The 23968-nt window shown below is 36.7% G+C and overlaps 1 protein-coding gene across 1 annotated transcript in view; it reads left to right on the forward strand.

Annotated features, from left to right (window-relative positions):
- Window positions 1-23968, forward strand: part of SORCS3 (sortilin related VPS10 domain containing receptor 3) — a 694559-nt gene that overhangs the window by 268498 nt on the left and 402093 nt on the right. Inside the window, 1 exon segment of the mRNA XM_074284861.1 lies at window positions 13522-13621. Within this exon segment, the coding sequence (XP_074140962.1) occupies window positions 13522-13621 (100 nt within the window).

Below are 23968 nucleotides of genomic sequence, written 5' to 3' on the forward strand. Positions count from 1 at the left end.
TTGGTATTTAAAGACTTTTGTAAACTAGCCCTTGTTCATCCTTCTTTTCCAGTCTTCATATAGTTTAATCCCTGTTATATACTCTTCAAGCCAATGATATTGTGATCCTTGCTTTTCCTCAATAAGACACTCCTCTTGACTCTGGACATTTTCTCTGGCTGTCCTCATCTTTGGAGTTCTCATTCTCCTCATTCTGCTTGCTTCCTTCAAGTCCTAACTAAAATCCCATCTTCTACAAGAAACTTCTCCAATTCTCTCCTTTTAATATTAGTTACTTCCCTTTTTAAATATTTGCTATTAGTATTGCTACTGGGCTTGTATCCCAAAGATATCTTAAGGAAGGGAAAAGGACCTGTATGTGCAAGAATGTTTGTGGTAGCCCTCTTTGTGGTAGCCAGAAACTGGAAACTACGTGGATGCCCATCAACTGGAGATTGGCTGAATAAATTGTGGTATATGAATATTATGGAATATTATTGTTCTGTAAGAAATGACCAACAGGATGATTTCAGAAAGACCTGGGGAGACTACATGAACTGATGCCAAGTGAAATGAGCAGGACCAGGAGATCGTTGTATACTTCAACAACAATACTATATGATGATCAATTCTGATGGATGTGGCCCTCTCCAACAATGATACAACAATGGAACAAATCAGTTCCAATAGAGCAGTAATGAACTGAACCAGCTACACCCAGCATAAGAACTCTGGGAGATGATTATGAACCACTACATAGAATTCCCAATCCCTCTAATTTTGTCCACCTGCATTTTGGATTTCCTTCACAGGCTAATTACACACTATTTCAAAGTCTGATTCTTTTTGTTTCAGCAAAACAACTGTTTGGACATGTATATATATACATATATATATATATATATATATATATATATATATATATATATATAGGTATATGTAACGTGCTCTCCTGGCAGTTACAATTACTAGTCTGTCCTAGACCCACCAGAGTACCTTTGACCACTGTCCTTTGCAGTGTGAGCTCTACCCGGCTCGCCTCCTCTGAGGCCTTCTAAGGTCTCTGGCCACAATCTCTTGAATCTATAGCTTAGTAACCGGTAGCGCACTCAAGAACAACCACATGTAATCTTAAAAGCCTTTATTATACCTACTCACATAATGCCCTAACTGATGCCCTGACTTGTTGGTTCCCTGGTGAACACCTGGTCAGAAGACCCATGTGTTCACTACCAAAACCCTTACCTCTTTTGGCTACCCATCTTGGCTTGGCCACCCAGGCTAGGGAGCCAGAGTGAAGAGCACCAGGTTAAAGAGGGCGGTTGCTGCCTGCAGTGGGCTTACATAGGGCCTGTGAGGTCACACACACAGCCAATCAGCGAGAGAGTCACCCATTACGAAGCTATCTCAATATGGCCAGGATCCCGCCCAAGGGCAGTCCTAATATCCACAGAAAGACTTCCGGCCAAGATGGCGGCGTGGAGGCAGACAGCTGCTTGAGCTCCTCGTTTTCTCTCAGAACTTACTTCATGACAAGCCTCTGACTTAATGCTTGACCCAGAAAGAAATCCACAAATTATCACCAAGAGAAGACATCCTTGAAAGTCGCCAGAAAAGGTCTGTGTTTGTTCGGGGGAGGGTCAATCAGACTGGGCACAGACTGAGGGCAGACAGCCAGAGCAAGACAGGCAGCTCACACAGCTCAGATCGGAGGGGAAGGGGTGTGATCTCTGCCGTTTCTGTGAAAGTGCTTTTGCCCCAGTGTGGATGCTCCGTCTTGGCAGCAAGCCAGGAGTGGTGGAGAGGGTGTAAACACCGGAGGTGAAGATTAAAACCCCAGAAAGCCAGCGTCTCTCAGAGCCTGGCCACCCCCAACCCCCACCTGGACTGACTCGGTGCGTTCTCAGAGCCTCAGAGCGCAGACTCAGTACAGTCATTGCTGTTCTGTTAGTGGCTCTCTGCTGCCCTACCCCCAGTCTGTAGAGGAAGCCCATTAATACCATCCAGCCCTATCCCCCGCAAAACAGACCAATTGTTTCTCTTGTCAGTTTGTTTTCTTTGATTCCTACTCTGACAAAATGAACAAAAAATTCAAAAGGGCTCTAACCATTGACAGCTTCTGTGTGGAGAGGGAGCAGACTTCAAATGCTGAAGAGACTAGGAACAGACTGTCCCCAGATGTATCCCCTGGGAGGGATATAAGCTGCTCCTCAATACAAAAGAACCTCATAGAGGAAATCAAAAAGGCTCTCACAAGAGAGCTGGAAGAGAAATGGGAAAAGGAAAGGGAAGCTTGGCAAGAGAGCCTGGAGAAGTCATCCCATGCATTCAAAGACAGAATGGATAAAGAAATCAAATCATTGAGAAACAAGATTAGTGAGCTGGAAAAGGTAAACAACTCCAAGGAAAACAGGATTAGAGAGCTGGAAAAAGAAATCAGCTCTCTAAAAAATAAAATGGATACAATGGAAAAAAATTCCATAGAAGATAAAAACTCAATTGGACAATTACAAAGAGATATAAAAAAAAGTGAGTGAAGAAAATACATCATTGAAAATTAGACTGGAACAAGTAGAAATGAATGACTCAAGGAGAAACCAAGAGGGAGTCAAGCAAAACCAGAGAAATGAAACAATTGAAAAGACTGTCAAGTACCTTACCAGAAAGACAACAGACCTGGAAAACAGATCCAGGAGAGACAATTTGAGAATAATCGGACTCCCTGAAATATGTGAGGAAAAAAAGAGCTTGGACACCATTTTCGAGGAAATTATCAAAGAGAACTGCCCAGACGTTTTGGAAACAGAGGGTAAAATAGACATTGAGAAAATTCATCGATCACCTACTGAAAGGGACCCTAAAATCAAAACGCCAAGAAATATAGTGGCCAAGTTCAAGAACCATCAGACAAAGGAAAAGATATTGGAAGCTGCTAGAAAAAAACAATTCAGATATGGAGGATCCACAATAAGGATAACACAGGATCTAGCAGCGTCCACATTAAAAGAACGCAGGGCCTGGAACATGATATTCCGAAAGGCTAAGGAACTTGGTATGCAGCCAAGAATAACTTACCCAGCAAGAATGAGCATCGTTTTCCAGGGAAGAAGATGGACATTTAACGAAATAAATGAATTCCATCTATTTTTGATGAAAAAACCAGACCTACATAAAAGGTTTGATCTTCAAATACAGAACTCAAGAGACTTCTAAAAAAGGTAAAAAGAAATCTTGAGAACTATACTTCTGTCAAAAAAATATGTAAAGAACATATGTACAATTTGTCTTAGAAACTAGAGGTGGAAAGGAGATTATATCATAAAAAAGTATAAAGTGGTGGTACTACATCTCATGAAGAGGCAAAGGTAACCTATTATATCTGAGAGAAAGAAAGGAGGGAGATGAACATAGCGTGTATCAATAGACATATTCGATTTATGGTGAAACTTCTTCCACTTCATTGAAAAGTGAAAGGGAAGGAGTAAGCTAAGGGGAAGGGAATACAGTAATTTCGAGGAAAAGGGATAAAATAAGGGGAGGATCTTTAAGGTGGGGGAGGGATCCTAAAAAGGGAGGGCTGTGAAAAGCAAGTGGTGTTTACCAGTTTAATACTGGATAGGAGGGTAAAAGGGAAGGAAAGGGGAAAAGCATAAGCAGGGGCTAATATTATATATATATTTAAAGTATATATAATATATATATATATATATATATAGATATATATACATATATAGATATAGATATAGATATAGATATAGATATAGATATATTGTATTTAATTTATACTTTAACATATTTGACATGTATTGGTAAACCTATCATGGCAGGGGGGAAGAAGGGGAAAAACTGGAGCAAAAGGTTTGGCAATTGTTAATGTTGTAAAATTACCCATACATATATCTTGTAAATAAAAAACTATTAAAAAAGAATAAATACTAAATTTATTTTAAAAAATAATAAAATAAAATAAAATTATTTGCTATTTTTCCTGAATATAAGTTGTTTGTATAGATATATGTTTACTTATTTCCCCATTAGATTGTCAGATCTTTAAGGAAAAAGACCATATTTTGATAATTTTTTTTGTTTTATATCCCCAGTGTTTGTCACAGTGCTTGGCATAAATGATGTGCTTAATAAATATTTATTGATTGACTCTCTTGGTTTCAAATTCCTCATCTTAAAGATGGGGATTATAATAACTATATAGTACTTGTCTCACAAGGCTGTGTTGGGAGGATCAAATGGGATAATGTTTGTAAAGCCTGAAATGGATGTCAGATGTTATTATTATATGTGAAAAATTAGTTCCTAATGCAAGATGGAACACTATTAATTATGTGCTGAGCTAATGGCCATCATTGCTTTGATAACTGCACAATCGTGCACCCAAGCATGGAGGAGCAAGTTCTGTTTAGCAGTGGTAATTAAATGACTATTTTCTGAGCCTACTTCTGTGGTAGTTACTGTTTACTGAATGTTCACAACCTGTCTCTGAATTACAGCTTGGAAAAATTATTCTTGGAAAACCAAATATGGAATTCACAATATTAATTTTCTCCTTTGGCATTGGGGTCACAAACAAAGTGCCTCTAGCCACTTCTCCAGCTCTGTCAATCCAGCTCCATACTCTCTGACTCCTGTCCTTCAGCCTGGTTAAATCTATGAGGAAGGAAATGACTGAGGAAACATGACAGAGATCCTCCTTGCCTCTCACAGAGGGCTCAGATGATCCACAGTAAAAGGGATTTTTTTTTCTTTTAGCAAAACAAAAGGAATGTCCAGAAGGGATGTGAGCCCTATTATAGAGAAAGCTTCTGGCTCTCTGCAGACATTTCCAGTCTAGACCCAGGCTGTTCCCATGACCTTGCTAGTTTCCAAAGGACATATTGATGCTCAATGCTATGATTTCCATGTTTAAGGAAGCCTGTGGAAAGTTTGATGGGGGTCAATTCCAATAAGGAACATATAGCAAGTGTTGGAGAACAATTTTGTTAAGTAAAACCTTTTAACTATAGAGATTAATATGCAATAGAAGAAATGGCTTAGAAGAAATCTCTAAGCCAGAAGGGACCTCACAGGATATCCAGGATCATTGAACATGGCCTCCATCTACATCACACTCAACAATGAGCCATCTAAACTTGGATTGAAGAGATGGGATGGTAAAACCATCTCTAAATAAGAGATCTAGAATTGAAGTTAGGAAAACCCAAGTACAATTCTCCCTCAGACCCTATCTTGTAAGCCTTAGGATACTTGTACTTGCCTGGTTTTCTTGCTTATAAAGTAGGATAATTAAAAACTCTCAAAGTTGTTGTGAAGATAAAATGAGACATAAAGCAGATATATCTCAAATTGCACAGTAGGTAGAGTTCTGGTTTTGGAATCAGGAAGACTCATCTTCATGCATTCAAATTCTCTGTGTGAACCTGGATAAATCACTTAACAGGGCTCAGTTTTCTCATCTGTAAAATAAATGGGAGAAGGAAATGATAAATCACTCCTGTATCTTTGCCAAGAAAACCCCAAATGGGGTCATAGAGTTGGACAGCATTGGAAGTGACTGAGCAATAGCAACTCTTCCCTTTCTGCCACTTCTACCCATCATGATTGGATCTACCCTTTGGGATCAAGCAGCATAAGTCATATCTTTCTTCTGTATGACAACAATTGAATATTTGAAGAGCAGTATCATGTATGGTCTTGGTGCCTGTACTGTTATCTGAGAATCAGCCTTGGTAAGTATGAGAAGGCTCATTACCAGAAGATTAACTGCTAAGTATAAAGCCTAAATAAGAGCTTGGAATCATTAGAATCAGCCTGTTCGTTTTATAGAAGAGGAACATAAAGCTCAGACAGAACAAGTTTCTTGCCCATTGTCACATATCTAGTTCTTGAAAGAGTTGGGATTAGACGGTAGGCTTCCTTGCTCTAAAACATTTACTAGAGAAAAGAAACCTCACTCTTAAGTGGGGTCAGAAAGATTACTTTATTTAGTATTAGCATTCTCTTTCCCAATTTGGCTGATTCTGTTTATTTAATGTAGCATTTTCTTTTTTATTCAGTGTGCACTTACATTATAATTATTCATTCTAAATGACAGCATCTCATGAAAACACTGCCTAAGAACACAGACCCTACTCACATGTGCAAGCTCTCCAGAAATAGGTATGGGATATCACTGTATTATGGGTGGGTGGGACAGCATCTCACAGGATTGGGATAATGAGAATTCTGCTGTTCTCTGGAAGCAATAATGTGTTTCCTTTTAAATGTGTACAATCGAAAGCTGGGATTGCCTTTTACTTTGTAATTTCAGTACTTAACACAATGCCTGAAGCATAAAAAATGCTTATTGCAAGCTTAATGAATGACTGGAAAAGGACTTTGCTGCTTCTTTTACAGTGTATATCTGTGTACTTATAGGTCTATGTACATATTTATACATATAGGTTTGTGCATATATACACATGTATACATCTGCATGTTTGTGATGATATATTTGGCAAAATATTATCATTCATGCACTCAGAGCTGCTTCTCCAGAAATAGCAATGACTTACTTTTGATCCATCTCTTCTTGGTCATTTTATCACCAAGACCACCCATGGCTTTAGAGAAATGCTAAGTTAATTTGAAACAAATAGTTATACTGTTTAACCTATGACATTCTAATTATTTAGATGACCAGCCATAGACAATTGTTGGGTAGCCACCAGTGATCTTCCTTACCATGAGTACCTCTAATTGGAATGAATGTAAGGCATAGGGAAGAAGAAAGACAAAGTTGGGATGGGAATGATACTGAACTTGAAAGGCAGGCACCTGAGTTAAAGGTCGAGGTTTTCCACTGATTAACTTTGTGATTTTTCTTAAGTCATTTCTCATTGGGCTTCACTCTCTTATTCATTGATAAGATAGTCGTTATTATACGTCCTCTGAAATCTGTTACAGTTCTGAGATGCTTTATGTTTATGAAGAGGGGAGATAGAGAAGAGGATGAAGGAGCAAGACAGAGAAAAAAGAAATATGATGGTGTAATGTAGAAGGAATCCCAACAGAAGATATCACTTAGTGCTTTTGCTGTAGATTACAAATCCTTATTTTATGAGGATAAAGGAAAGGACTGAATCAAGAGGTCATGATTGATGTTTGGTGCGGAAGGAGGAAAGTATGTTTATCGGTACAATCTACTAAATTACCATTACCATCAGCATCATTGTCTTTTATTAGTATAAAATTTCTTGACCACTTGCATTGCTGCCTAGTGATGCTTCCAGTGTGGAGATTCTCTTCTCTGTGGACAGAAACTGGAAACAAATACAGGTGATTCAATTCAGAAAAAAGAATACTACAGCATATCTGAAACCATATTGCTTACCTTGATTGCACCAAAGGTGAAGGCCAACAATAAGCCACTCTGTTATTTTTTTTGTTTTGCCTTTTTTAACCTGAGATGATATTCTACCTTTCAAGGTTCTTTTCCTTTGGATATTTCCCTTATTTTGAAATATTGGTTTCTCCCTCCACTGACATGTTATTTGACTAAAGCACATCAGTTTCCCCCACCTACCTCACTAGTAATTTTATCTGAGTGATTCTGGACCTGAGGACTAGCAACAATAATAGAATTAGGGAAGGAACTCCAGACCTAATTCTATAAGCCCATTGAAGATGTTTTACTCATAATTCATTAAAGCAGTATTAGTGCTATCTGGGATAATTAAAACAGATGATCAATCCCATATATTGGAACCATAGTGAGTAGGGTTTTAGCCTGAGAGAATGAGGTCGCTGACTAATCTCTAGTGGCTTGTTATTTGCTGTTTTTTTACCCAAAGACTTATTTATCTTCTGGTGATGGTCAATGGCCAGTTAAATAATTTAGGGTCCTTTGGGGCAGCTAGGTAGTGCAGTAGATAGCGCACCAGCCCTAAAGTCAGGAGGACCTGAGTTCAAATCTGTTCTCAGACACTTAATGCTTCATAACTGTGTGACTCTGGGCAAGTCACTTAACCCTAATTGCCTCACCAAAAATAATAATAATAATTTAGAGTCCCGCACCTCCATCCCTCATATGTTCTATGTTGTAAGCACCTGAAAGCTATCCATTTGTATCTCTGTAAGTTCCATAGTTATGGAACTTCTGCCTATTAAAGGTATCATCCAATCAAGTACAACTTTTCCCACTTTTCCAATTTCAGATTGAATGTAAATATCAGTCATTTCTGCTTTGGCCCAAAATCCTGAAGGTCTTCCCTTCCCAGATTCTTTCATTTATTTAGAATTTTGGGACTGGGTAAAAGAGGAGATTATTTGCTTTAATAAACACCAAGCCTTAATCACTGAATGGGTGCAGCCTCAAACGGAGATCTGTTGAACACCTTAGCTTAAAAAGGCCAAAGTCTCCCATTTCATCCAAGGCCATCTCCAGGTATCTTGCTCTACATCTGGCTATCGGACCCAGATGGCTCTGGAGGAGAAAGTGAGGCAGGTGCTTTTGCATAGCCCTCCCTGACTTAAATCCAATTTGCTTACATGTCACAGCATCACTTCCTGATGCCATGGTCCTCTTGAGAACAAAGGACAAACAACAATCTCCTAGTTTTCCAATCAAGATTCCCTGCATCTGATGGTTGAAAAAACTGCAGGGCTGTATAACAAAAGACAATTTGATCCTACCCGCAGAATGTTAAAAGTTTCCTATAATACTCTCCTTCAGAATGTGCAGGGTTATGATTAAGAAGTGCAGTGGAACAGCTAGTGTGGGACATTAATGTATGGCAAATACTGTTGTTGACTCATTATTCTTGAGGTCTGCGTCTATAACTTTCACTTTTTCCCATTGGTATGGCCTTAGCATATGTAGCCTAAACCTTGTAGCCTAATAAAAGAGATAGCCAAAGCCCAGGAAAGAATGCTTATCACAAAGCATAAAAAGCTTCAAAGACTTAAGACTATGGGACTATAGGTTGGCTCAAATGGACTTATAATATTCTCTAAGAATGTATCCCTCTCTATAATGGGACATCTTCATTCAATCAGTCACTGGGGACCTGACAAGCTGGTGGAGCTAGCCCAAAAGTATCAGTGGAGGAGTTTCCAGGGCTTCTGTCACTGCCTATGATATGTGTCCCAGCTGTCCCAGACACAATGCATCCAAGCCTCTGAAGCCAGCTTGTGAGCAGTTTCCTTTCCCAGATGCATCCTTTGAAATCTGGTAGATCAATTTTATTCAATTGCTATTTGCCCATGGTTGCAAATATACATACCTTGCTTATGGTCTGGTATATTTTCCTGGTGGGTGGAAGTATTTTCCTATCATACTGTCACAGCCTTCCCCCTCTTCCCCAGATTTTATACCACACCTACCCAAAATGAAAATGAAAAGGAAAACAAAAATTGGTTCTGTTTTTTTGGGTACAAGTTGCAAGGAAATCATGACCCATCGTGGAGAGAAAGCTGCCTTAATATGTGAAGACCTAGATTTAATCCTAATTATGATGGATACTGACTGAACCAAGTGCCATATTTAAGGTATTCTGGGCAAGTTATTTATCTCTCAGTGCCCCCAGAGAACCTGGAAACTGTAGACAAAAGTACCCCAGTGTGTTTGTTAGAAGAAAGTTTTCTTTGAGTGTACCCTGAGCCAGTGAAATTATAGTTCATATCTAAGCTGCTGTGATACCGTCCCACCAAGAAAGGGGGAGGGTGAGAACTGTCAAGCTGTTTTGTAATTTTGATATGGCATGGAGATATATTTCTGAATGAATAGGAGCTTATAAGTTCTCTATAAACAGTGCTAGGCTCATTCGGATATTATAATGTCATCATTGTTTACTTCCTACATGGGGCCACATGAGAAATGACTCAGACAATGCCCTATCACTCTAAACATCCCACATATCACAGTTATTATGCAGAGGATGAGACTCAAGTCCACTCCCACTCCTTTGTATTACTTGATATATTCTCTTGATGGGTGCCACATTAATTTAATGTCTGATCATCAACTTTTCACTCAGAAAAATGAGTGAAAAATATTTGGTCTTTGTCTCCACTATATAAAATCTTCCTATAGTAATACTCAAAATAACTTGTATTCATTTTGTCATTTATTCACTATATACTTATGTAATGGGGCCCTAGACAATGGGAACCCTATCTTCAGACCGCGTGCAATATACTTTGGTTGTTGCCAACCCACTTGAATGAGACAAGGTGGGCAAACTCCTCCAGAAAGACATAACTATAGATTGGCAGAGAATTCTGAACACAATAGCTTGAAACCACGTACCAGCATTAGACACTTGCCAATTTGGCTCCACTGAGTCTGCCTAAGAGACACATGGAGACAGAAGCAACAGTCATGTAGCTCCTGATGATGATCCTGATTTCCATTTTTCATCCCTGGAGACTACTAGAATGGACCTACTTAGGGAAAATTGGGGTCTCTCTTAGTTTGAACCAAGAGGTTATTTTGCTTCTGTTGAAAAGCCAATTCATGGATGTGTATTTTCAGCTATATCCCAATATGTGAACAGCTACAATTTCTGTTTGCTGCTTTGCCTGGATAAATGAGTTTACTTACTATTCACCATTTGTGATAGTCTTGATGGTCTTTTATATAACCAGAAGGTAGGAAGGTATTAAGCTGCAGTAGGTAAAGCTTCTTCCATAGATGAGTTTCCTTTTCCTCGGAGCTATGCTGATGACTTGATTGGAAATAAACTCTGACCTGGACTCCATTTCTAGACTTGTGGCAGCCTACTTTCCCAATCTTCCAAAGCTCACAAAATCTAAATCATAGATCTACTACTCTTTTACATAAGAGTAGACAAAATGGAGGTGAAAATGACAGCATGGACATATACTCATCGGACAAATAATAGTAGCCCTGGTTAGGAGATACTTTCCCAATTAGGAGCTTACCACAGTTCTAGCTTCTCCCTCTAACATAGCCTTGATAGAAAGAGAATACATTATCCAGTTAATGCCTTTTGGACATATTCTCATTTGGGGCTCAGCAGTTATTTGAAACAGTCCATGATCTTCAAGTCACAAAGGGGCTACAAACAATTAAAATGACTGTACTTGCTTTAAAATGGATATCAGACCCATTTCTATCATAGGTCATGTTGGCATTCAAGAAGTAGGCTCTCCTGCTTCTGGTACTCAGAGCAGAAATATTACTTTACAATAAATAGTTACACGATCAATTGCTGGTGGAAGTAGTGAAACATTCTCTCTCCTAACTCTAAGTCCCCTTCCCTTTTCATTAAACCCATAATACTTACCTGTAACACCCTTAGCTGACCACTACATTTCCCCTATATACTGCAGGTCACTTGATCTCCCAAGTCATAGCATCTTAATGTTCTTTAGTTATATTTTTCTCTTCCTAATTCCATTTGGGTTTTTCTTAGCAACATTTCTAGAACAGTTTTCCATTTCCTTCTCCAGCTCAGATTTTATAGATGAGATACTAAAGCAAATAAGATTAAGTAACCTGCTTAAGACCATACAGCTAGTAAGTGCCTAAGTCCACATTTGAATTCATAATGATAAGGCTTCCTGACTCCAGGCCTAGCTCCCTACTCATTGTGGCAACTAGCTACTCAGAGCATCTTAATATCCTGACTTTATGGTAGAACCTTTGTGGAATATTATGTGCAAAGATAAGAAGCTATCTCTGGGGCAGATGAAAAGAATCCAAAATAGAGAAAGCACAAATGCATGTGTGTACATGCACAGAGGGACATATCATACACATAAATTCACATTTTGCCATTGTTTGTAAATAATACTATATTCTTTGCTCAATTTCTACTATTCTTTTCATTTTGTATAGGAGAAATTGTATAACTTTAGTGTCCTTTGAGAAACCAGTTTGCTAAGCAAGTGACTCAAGTCAGTAGTTCACTATGCACTGGGGTGATGAAAACCTGTCAGTGTAACATTGTCTGTTCTTGGAATCATCTTAAGAATCTTGTCTGGAAAATGTTTTGCTTTGAAAGATATGGTCATTAGGAGCTTTGGAGTCAGGTTCATTTAGGGTGGTGCAAGGTTGTGCTAGAGTCAGCTTAAACCAGAGAATTGATTATTAAATTTTCAGTGTGAGCATTCACACCTTGAGATTCAGGAAATGCTACAAATCTGGGCTTGATTCATCGTGTTATTGACTAAATTTAGGAAAGTGTTAATTATACAGATTAAACTTAGAAGTATGCCCATACATGTAAAAAATATTCTGGAGAGATTGTTGCTAAACATTTATCAACATACCCTTAGGGGTTCTTAACTTGCCAAAGTTATTTTTTCATGCAGGAATAATATTAACTTTAGGAGGATGCCCTGTGGAAGGCACTTCATCCTAGAAAATGTCCTCTGCTTTGCTTACACAAAATGTAACGATTATTCCTTTAATCAAACACTTTGAATAGTATTAAACGTAAACCTTCCGAGCAAAGTTAAGAATATAAGATATTTACTATTAGTCATGTGTTTCATTCACTAATACAAATTTATTAAATCCCTACTATGTGCAAAGGCATGTTGCTTTTCATTGGGGTGACAAAAGTGAACTAAAGAAAGGAAACCACTCTGTCCTGCTGTGAAGGAGTTTAGATCCAGAGGGTAGGAGGATGACACATACAAAAATATGGAAATACCAAACATGCAAAAAAAATGTCTAGGAGGAAGGGGCACTAGCAAATGAGGGGATTCAGATGTCTTCTTAAAGACTGGCATTTGTACTGAGCCCTTAAGGAAGTGAAGAATTTTAAGAGAACATTGTCTGGGGTAAATGCATTCCAGGTACAGGAGGCATGTGAAAATGGCAGAGGGAATGCTGTATAAGGGGAATGACAAATGAACTATGTGGTCAGAATGTAGAGTGCATACAGTAGAGTAATGTATAATAAAGCCCGAAATAAAAACCAGTTTGAATGAGCTGCCAATCCTTTTTTGAAAAAGGGAAGAAATGGGAGGTTCCTGAATTTCTAAGGAGAAGAAAGAGGTATTGCTTGTGGTCTTTACAATTTTGTTTTGTAGGGGATGGGAAGGACAGCGCCCAGTGATCAGGGTCTCATTACTGACAACCTTAGTGGAAAAACCAGAAAAAAGGTAGACAAGAAGTTTTAACACCCTCCCTTAAATCTTAAAGATGGTATCCTCCATTGCAGAATTGAAGACCTGCTGGGGGAATTTATATCTCCCCTATTGGGCTGTAGAAGCAAAGAACTTTTAATGTGTAGGTGGTAAAGTCTCTGACTGTTCCTTTTACCAACACAGATTCAGAAAGGGCAGAAAAGTAGGTCTTTGAGAAAAGGTAGGGAGCAAAGGGTGGTGAGCTCAGGTAGTAAGCAGATGCATTAGTATAATTGCACTTCTAAAATTAATGGGGCTTTTAATCTCTGAAGAACACTTTTAAGCACTCATGTGATTTGAAAACAAAAGTAGAGGTACAGGAACCTGTCTCCGACTTACGCAAAACCCCATTTTGTAAAACAATCTCCTTTTATCTCTATTTTTCAACAGGTCAACAGACTATGGCACTACCTATGAGAAACTGAATGACAAAGTGGGGCTTAAGACTGTCCTGAGTTACCTTTATGTCAATCCTACCAATAAACGGAAGGTAAGCCAAAACCTCCCAGTGACAGGTTTCTATCTAGCTCAGGTTTCATTCTATCTCTTTTCAGAGTGAAAAGACTTATCAGCTTGGGTTAGTAGACTGTAACTACATTTGCCAACAGGGAGAAAATAAATATAATTCACTGTTTCCCTGTCTTACATTTTTTTTTCTGTAGTATTGAATGGTGAATAGAACCATAACTATCCCTCTTTAATTCTTTTTTCCTCTCCTGATGCAACAATTCAAGAACTGGATCCATTTACATGTAGTCAAGTCTAACTAATTTGAGCCAACTGGGAGAAGGTCAGCTTCAATTAGTAACAAATCTAAATTATGTAATTTGATTAAAAAATACAGTTCAATTATTTATATGTATAGTCAAGTGTATTAAGTGCCTACTATGCGCTAGATAACATATGCAATTCAAGGAATATAAAGTAGAGGTAGAAAACAATCTTTGCACTCAGAGAGCTTGCAACCTAGACTGAAAGGCTCATAAAAAAACATTTTTAAATAGAAATTTAGAAATTCTAAATAGAAACATTAATGCATACAAAAATATTAATTTACAATCTCAGTGATTGAACTTGTGCTTTTACTTCTATGGAAGTATGTTAAATATGTCCTCTTTTAATTCAGCTGTGTCCAACTCTTTCTAACTCTATTTGGGGTTTCCTTTGCAAACATACTAGAATGGTTTGTTATTTTCTTCTCCATCTCATTTTACATATGAGGGAACTGAGGCAAATAAGGTTAAGTGTCTTGTCCAGGATCACATAGCTAGTAAGTGCTGAGACTGGATTTGAATTTTCCTCTTCTTGACTATAGGTTAGTGCTCTATTCACTGTACCACCTAAATATATCCCCAACAATTTAGTTTTTCTACAAGGGATAGCAAACCCTTTCTTTAAAAATGCAGATACATGCAAACTAAGAACTATTTGAATTGACATTAACTCTAAATCAGACTCCTACTAATAAAGTAATAATAATTCAACTTTAATGTAGTAGGATATGGCCTACAAAGCAAATGTCTTACAATAACCCTATAAAATAGGGATTTCAAGTAGTAGTAATATTTTCATCCTAAATATGTAAAAACTTAAGCTCAGAGAGATTACTATTTCCCATAATCACATAGCTAGAAAATCCAGAACTAGAACTTGCACTCAGATCTTTTAACTCTAAATATAATACATTTTCTAGTATACAGTGAATGCTTATTAGTCATAGTGAAACATGGACCATCCCAAAGAGCATACTTTGAGTTGCTTTTCCAGATCCCAACTGAACACCTGTACTGGTTCAGAATCTGGGTCCATTGAAAATGATGAATTCTCATCATGTAGTGGTTCAGCAGCCTACTTAGGAATCACTTCATCATTTCAAAATGCCTGCATCTTTCTCTGTGGAACATGGTTAGAAATAGCCAGAGTGATTGTCATCTCCCAATGACAGAAGTGCTCAACCAGCAGACGAGATTGGTCAAAATCAGAAAGAACAACTGACGTGAGAATAGTTTACGTTGTTCCTAAGTTGCTCAAATATATATCTTTTTTTTGTATCATTCATTTATGGGGAAAAGTATGGAAAAATCTGATACGTCAGTCTTGACATGTTCATTTGAAGCTCTTTAGTTACTCAAGCTCTAGTCTACAACTTTCCTTTTCTCCTTGTCTTTTTTGCTAGCTTTCTATAACCAGAGCTAGCACATTTGGGCTTCTGTTGTAATGCTATTTCTAGGCTGATGAGATCCAGTTATCTTTGATAGGTGTCAACATTATTGTATTCATACAGTATGCACTGTATCAGCTGAATACTAGTATCTCCATTACCAGGGTCATGGTTCAGAATAACAAAAAACAAAAATGAAATTGAAAACCACCTTATCTTTTGCAGTGGGTTAATTTTTATCTTTTTGCTTTTATTTTTACTACATTAATTTCAATCATTTTCATTTCTTGCCATGATGCTTTAATCAGCAATTATGAAATCCTAGTATTTTGTATCTGGAAAGTTATTAAGATATCATCTAGTCTAAGTTTGTCATTTTTGCAGAGGAAACACATTTAATGAGGGGAAGTGACTTGCTTCAGCCTTGCTGTAAATTAGTGGTAGAGCTGGAAGTCCAATAAAGGTTCCCTGCCTCCTAGTTCAGTTTCATCACACTATGTTAAACTGGGACCCAAACATAATGAAAGTAGAGTTACATATTTGGGAAAGTATGTGAGAAAACTCTGTACTTTTGAGAAGTGCAAAGATGTGAATGTTTTAAATGAAATAGAAATCTTTAAGTGTATGTTTATATCAGCCACTATTTTATTTTTTCAGCAGCTTATAAGCTAAACAATATCAATGTGCTAAACAATAAACAATTCAGAAATCCGAATATTATGGTCATGCTTAGAAAAATCTCTATGATTGTGATCATTGGAGGAATGCATAATAAACTCAGATAAATACAGAGTTAATTGAGGAAAAAGACATTAAAACTGGGGTATCAAAAAAAGATTTTCTTTGGAAGGGCCTTTAATAGTTGAAGGTGAGAAATGGGTGTATTTCAAAATCTTGGGGCATTTTATATGCATGTGGATTCACAGAAGGTAGAAGGTTTAGTATGGGGAACTACTTAATAGACTACTTTGGCTAAAATCTAGAGTTCATGAAAGAGAAATATGTAATCTTAATTAAGAATTTTTAGTAACTTTTGAGAGATAATTTTCTTTAAGTGATGGAGTCAGAAGCCAAATTTCAGAAGCTTGAAACTGATGAAAGATGAGGAAATTGCAACAAGTGTACACAACTCTTTCTAGGGATTTGATTATTAAAGAGAGAACCATTATAGGATGATATTTCAAGTGGATGATAAGAATTAAAGAATGATTTCTTAAAGAATAGAGTAATATATAGGCATTTTTGTTGGCAGAAAGGAAGGAGTCAATAGATAAAGTTGATATTTAAGATGAGAGAGAAAAGGATTGATCTAAGGGACAAGCTCCCCATGACAATGGTGCAGAATGCTTTCTTTAAGGCAATTCTTTGGGGTTGGTCATCCAGATATTGGATTTTGAGTCGTCAAGTGACTCATCTGATATCACATGATTCAATTCAATAAATAATGTTTGAGTCTACTGAATGAAGAACATTGTTAGGCACTGAAGAAAATATAAGATTTCAATAAATTATAGTCACTGAAGTGGGGAAGTTATTGGGGAAAGATTGCATGTAAACAAGTAAGCATCCATTGAAAATTTACATGATAAGTATATAATTATAGTACTATGGATAGAGTCTGTGTCTTCTATCCTTGTAACTATGCTAACATAGAAAACTTTGTTATATGATGTATGATAATATGTTTTAGAAACCATGGATAAATTGTAACTAGGACAACTAGATGGTATAATGGATAGAGCTCCAGAACTAGAGTAAGGAAAACTTACTGTGTGACCCTGGTCAAGTCACTTAACCCTGTTTGCCTCAGTTTCTCATCTGTAAAATGAGCTGGAGAAGAAAATAGCAAGCTACATCAGCTTCTTATCCAAGAAAACACAAAATGAGGTCATGAAGAGTCAGATGTGACTAAAACAAGTAACAGTAACAATAAATTGTAGAGAGTTTATGATCTGTGCCTTTGTAAGTGCTCACATTGACAGAATCAGAGATCTTTGAAGCTTGAAATAAGTACATTAAAGATATGTTTTTAAAAATATTATGTGAGTTCCAGAGGAGAAAAGTAGAAGACTAGAAGCTAGGTCGCCAGGAGTCTGCTTTCAGTGTTCTTTTTACTATGTCCTGAACGTTTGTAATTTTTTTTCCATTTCCATAATCAGGCATATGAATTCATTAAGTAATTCTATGTATGTTTATAGGTAATTTACCTATATGTAGGGTTTTTGCATGTATACATGTATGTGTTTCTTCATGAATTCATGCTCTGGGGCAGTTTTCAAGTTTATTACAAATATTCTTTAAACTATAACTTCTTTATCTTTCTCTCTTCCTTCCCAGTAATCTGCTGAACTTGTTCTCTTTGTTAGATCCATTAAGGTACAATCTTGCAGGAGGAAATGAAGCTTGGCAAGGATCAGGCAAAGGGAGATACTGATGAATGAAAAGGTGTCATACAGACATTAATGCTGTATAACTTGAATGATACCTTCCAAAGCCAGAGAATATAAGCACTTCTATTTCCCACTTCTCACAAAGAACATCTAGAATATGGTTTTTAAGCTCATTTTATTTTTAGGCATTATGAATTAATAAGCAAAGGTTAGGTCTTCATCACTCTCCAAGACAATCAACCAAGAAAAAAACTCCCCTTGATATAGATTATGAGTAGCAAGAAGTTCACATGCACAGAATTGTGACAAGTTGCTATCAAGGATTTATTTTTAAAAATCAGTGGGTATTGATGTTTATAATGAGCCTGTAAGAACCTAAGGTGCCTTTTGAATCATTAAATCAATACAGATATATGTTTGTGAAGTTTTAGTACTAAAGAGTATTTTAATATATTTTAATAATTTGAAATTTGGTAATGCAAATATGTTAGATGTAGCAACTTGCATCTAATTAGGATATTCACATAATTATTTTTAGAATTGGAAGAGGCTTTCCATTTCTTCTATTTCAACTTCTCACACAGTACATGGATTTCTTCTATAGCATCCCAGAGGTCATTTAGCCTCCACTTGAATGCCATTTTTGACACAGAACTTTTTGTTCGATGTGGACTATCGTTCAATTCCTGGTACTTGTTATTAGAAGTTTCCAATTATTCAGTTTGACAAAGCAACCCTTTCATCAACGATTCTGGATAAATGGGATTTTACCATACATGGAATTTAATTTATCTCTCATTCTCTTGAACTTAAAAACTTTGTGGGTGTTATGAAGACAATGATGGGAAAATTTGTCCTTGAATATATTAGAGTTTCAGTTATTTTCAGAGTAATGATTGAAGATTCTTTTTTATTCTTTTTTTAATCTCTGGAGTATCTTTAGCCTTCTGTTTCTGTTATCCAGCTGATAACATTTTAATGTTAGCAAATTATTTTATTTATGGTTGTGTTGACATTTTTTCAGACTAATGTGTTGTATATTTAATAGAAAGCTGCTATCTTCATAAGGGTTGAAAAACTTATACACATGATTTTTTTGAGCCAGGCAAAACATAAATTAGGCAACTCATACACATATATGTATACACCTGCATATAATATCTATGTTTATACATATTCATACATGTACATATACATACAATATATACCTTTAGTTTCAAAGTGAAAATTATTGTTAAGTTGGTCTCTTTTCAATGTTCAAAGTAGAATTTTAGTAAACACTAATTTGAGAAATGTCAATATATGTACAATTTTAACTCATTTTCGGTTTGATACTTTAGTCCGTGCAATTTGTCCAATGGGATTCTTAATCTCAAAGGCTGAGTTTTTTACTCTCAGTTCTTCAAGTGAAATAATTTCTAGGAAAATAATTTTAGCTCTCCAAAGAAAGTTCAGATTAGGAGGTAGCTGGGCTCTTGCTTTATTGACTCCATTTTGCCCTGGCTGTGTATGAATGAATCTTGAATTCCTACTTTTTTCCTTTTGTGAACTACTTTCTATTTATCTTTTTTTGTCTAGCTGCTAGCTGAATTTGAGGCTTTGAAGATGAAAAGCAAGGTGAAATACAACTTCTAGATTAGCTATGGGTTTTACTTTGTGATAGTGACTCACCTCCTCCCCACTGAAGAGCTAAATGTTCCTATGGATCTAGGAGCTCATTAAGGTTGATTGATCCCTCTGCTCAGAGTGGCATATAATGGCCCATCCTTAGCTCTTGCCAGTATTTACCATCCCTCTACTAGTTCACATTCATTCCTTTGTTAGAAGACAAATTAGAAAAAGAGTCTGATAGCTTTGTGAATTAGCATGGAGAGTTTTTGGCCCAGCTGATAAGGCTGTTTGTTAGCCTCCCTTTGATACTTTAGGACAATTCAGAAATGTTTTGGCCTAATTGCTTGGGCTCACAAATGACGGCCACCTGCAGCTTTGGAAGCAGCTTCAGGCATAGGCTGTCTGTGAGTGTAATAATGACAGCCAAGGTCTTCATGGGTATTATATGGTGTGTGTGTGTGGGGGGGGGGGGGGGGTGTGCGTTCGTGTTTGGAAAAGAATGGAAAGTTTAGAGACCATAAGCCACAAATAGAGTCCTCCCAGCAAGACTGGTGTGAACCACTTGAGATTGTGTCATGATTATATTAGCCATAACACAGTTACCTAAGGCTTCTTTCTCATTAGTATTTAAAAGATTAGCTATTTCTTAGAGGAAGAGAAACGAGTTAGAGCTATCCATTCTTAATTGATTTACTAGTGAGAAGGATAATTACTTCTAGGCTAGCCTGCAGAAGTACAATAGGAATGATCTGTCAGAGTTCTTTGAAGCACCGAAGGATTCTGTTTGGTTGTTAAATACACATTATGTATTTGGTTGAATGCTATTTATATCAACAATACTTTTGTGATTCAACAGCATAACTATTAGACACAGTTTAGATTTTTTACAGCATCCCCCTCAACCCAAACAGCAAAACTGCACTTAAAATAATATTTTTAAGATATGTTTTACCCTAATTATTAACCTTAGGATGAGAGAAAAAAGAGGGTGCTCTTTGGTGATTAAAAAGGCAAATTATATAAGAAAGTTGCAATATTTTGTCGTTAGGAAGGAGAGCTAATGTGGGAAGTCTGTTTTATGATAATATTGAACTGAAAGGGATGTTTGAAATAATCTAGACCAGAGCTGTCAAACATCTGGTATTTGAACCCACATTTATCTGATTCTAAATTCAGCCTTCTTTTTCTTGGGTATCCTATTGTCTTATCTCCTCAGGAGATACTTATGTAAGTAAATACTTATAGTATTTAGGTGATTTAGGGAAGTTTGTAAGCTGTTAATTTGTCATTCCTTTTGAAGTAGACTAGTTACATCACTGGTGATGTCTTGATTTGCAGTTGAATTTGATTTAAGTGAGGCAGAGTTGTCCAATCACTCTTTTCCAGTCATCCAAGTACAGTGAGAGGACAAAAGTCAAGAATATTGGAGATAGCATAAGATGGTGTCTTTGTTACCTGACCAAGTTCCAGGCATGACACAGTCCCTATTTCCATTGTCTTCATGGCCAATGGAAAAATTGTTTTCATTTGCCTATTTGCTAAGAAAGAGTCTTGGCATGTATGGGGTGGATATTACCCCAAGTCACTGACAGATTTGGGACCTCTCAGTTATCCTCAAATTTAGCCTGTCTCCTGATTTAGCCTGTCTCCTGAGACAATTTACCAATGTGTAGTTGTTGTGCAAGACCTTGGCCTTATGTATTACATATATGTGTCTCTTGACTTGGAAAGTATGTTCATCCTTTCTTTTGATACTTTCTATATTTGTGTGAAAGTACTAAAGTAGTTTAAAGCCCTAACCCATGTTTTAAAGGAAAGATGCAGTGTTGCAACCTTTCTTAATATTCCCATTTTAGTAAATAAATTTACTAGGAGATAGTTTTGTTCTCTAATTGACTAGAATAAAGGTAAATACATTGATATGTGCTTTTGAGTTTTAGAAGTTCAGACCCACAGAATATCATCAATCTGTGAGAATCATCATCCCAGGGATATAATCTTTGAGTTAGTGAAGTAGCCCAAAGTGATATTGTACTTATTATGTGCTTGGCTCCATGGTAGCATTATGGGTAGAATATGTAATATCCAAGTTCTAGCCTCAATTGGTTAATAATTTAATAGGGGGATCTTTGGACTGAAGTCAAATGACCTAAAATCAAGTCCTAATGAAGCAGGTTGTGGCCCCTTTCAGATTGATTTATTCCTTTCTGATTCCTAGCCCCTCCTAGTTGATGTACTATCAATTCAGGAAGCTAAGACCTTTGATTCACAAATCCTGGTCAAACGCATCCCTTTGAATTCCAATAGGAGATCTGGGCTTGTTCTCAGCCCCTATTGGATCTGAGACAACTTGAGCTGTCCCAGACCCCATTCTAATGATCTGCTCAGATTTCCCACCAAGCAAATTCTAGCCCTCACTGAAACCCATGGAGTCCAGGGGCCCCTTTAGTTAATCTCTTATTATAAAAGGAGCTAGACTAAAATCCTCTCTTTGCAGAGGGTCAAAACATGCCAGCAGAATGCCTGGTACCTCAAGGACTCTCTGCCCACTAGAATACTGTTTTCCACTGCCAACCTCTCTTTACCTAACACTTTTTACTAACTAGACTTGAACCTTACTTCCAATCCCCATAATAAACCTCTTTTACCAATATAGGTTTTTGGGTCTATAAATTCCTTTACAGGGGACCCTGCACTGCCACTAGACTTCATTTAACTCCCTGACCACCAGTAACTCTAATTTCATTTGGGTACCCCAAATCTAAACTTCATCATTTTGGTTACCTCATCACTAATTTTACTATTTACTAGCTATGGCTCTTTAATAACCCACTTTTTATTGCTCCTTATTAGTCTACTCATTTGTAAAGTGAGGGAGGGGGTGGACTGGGGACTTTATCAAGATATAGAACATTTTCAATATTATCTATCTATCTATCTATCTATCTATCTATATACATATATATATATATCTTATATATGAGAATTCATTCGTGTTCAGAAAGACACTGAATGATGAACTCTTTTTGGGCAGCACAATTTATGAAGATTATTTACTTAGATATAGAAAGAATGTTAGTTTTGTTAATCTTGGGAATACCTTCCACCACAATAACAAAATCTTAGTTTTTTAATATATTCAAAGATTTTATGTTAATAATATTAGGGTGGATCCAAAATGGTAGAGAAAGATGTGAACTCACCTGGGCTCTTCCCAATTCCCCTTTGAACAACTTTAAAATCATGCCTCAAATGAACTGTGGAGTTGCAGAATCAACAAAAGAAACTGGCAAAAACAATTTTCTAGCCCATGACTAATTAGATCAGCAGAAAAGATCTATCTCATCAAGAAAAGGGTGGAATGGAGTCCAGTAAGCAAGCCAGTACAAGCCTTGGGGACAACTGAATCTTCAGCAGTAACTCCAGAACTCCCAGTCCATAGTTGGTAAAGGGGTAGACTGGTCCAAATACAATTGGTCAAATACTTTTCTGGCACTAAGTGCAGAGTTTTGTTGCATTGACAAGAGTAGAATTAGCTAAATGGGAAAGGAAACACAAAATTCACTGAAGAAAACAGCTTCTTAAAAAGTAGAATTGACCAAATGAAAAAAGTACAAAAGTTCACTGAAGAAAATAATTCCTTAAAATTAGAATTAGGCAAGTGGAAACTAATGACTACATGAGACATCAAGAAACAAAAACAAAATCAAAATAATGAAAAATAGAAGAAAATGTGAACTATCTCAAGTTTCCAGAAAATAGAGCAAGGAGAGATTTTTTAGGGATTATTGGACTACCTGAAAGCCATGATTAAAAAAGGATATAGATATTTATTTAAAGAAATTATCCAGGAAGCCCAGGACCACTCTACCTCCAGTATTCTAGAATCAGGGGGTAGAAAAGAAATTAAAAGAATGTATTGATCACCTCCTGAAAGAGATTCCAGAATGAAAATTCCCAGGAATATTATAGTCAAATTCTCAAATTCCAATTTGCTAAGGAGAAAGTACTTCAAACAGCCAGAAAGTAACAATTCATATATTGTGGAGTCAAAGTCAGGCTTACATAGAAGTTAGGAGTTGCTACATGAAAGGACTGAAGGGCTTAGAATATGATATTCTAGAAGGCAAAAAAGATCTAAGAATTCAACCAAGAATCACCTAAATAGTGAACTGAATATTATCCTTCCTGCATAAAATTTGACATTTAATGAAATATAAAACTTTCAAACATTCCAGAGCTAAGTAAAAACTTTGGTTTTCAAATACAACACTCAAGATAAACATAAAAATTTAAACAAGAAAGAAAACATAAGAGATCCAATAAGATTAAGCTATTTGTTTTCCTATATGGCAAGATGATACTTATAACTCTTAAGAACTTGATCACTTTTGAGACAATTAGGAGGAATATATGCATAGGCAGAGTTCATAAGTGTGACTTGATTGAGAGGGGATTATATCTGAAAAAAAAAAAAACAAAATGAAGGGATAAGAAAGAGGCATGTACTGGTAGAATAAGGAAAAGAAAGGTAGAATGGGGTAGCTTATTTCACATAAGATAAGTATGAAAGAGGTAGTACACTGGAGGTGAAGATGGAGAGCTGAGTCAGCAAGCAATGTTTGTAATTGGCTCAAAAATGGAAAAACAAATACACTCAGTTGGGTTTAGAAAT

This window comes from Sminthopsis crassicaudata, chromosome 2 (assembly GCF_048593235.1).
Source record: "Sminthopsis crassicaudata isolate SCR6 chromosome 2, ASM4859323v1, whole genome shotgun sequence".
Lineage (NCBI taxonomy): Eukaryota > Metazoa > Chordata > Mammalia > Dasyuromorphia > Dasyuridae > Sminthopsis > Sminthopsis crassicaudata.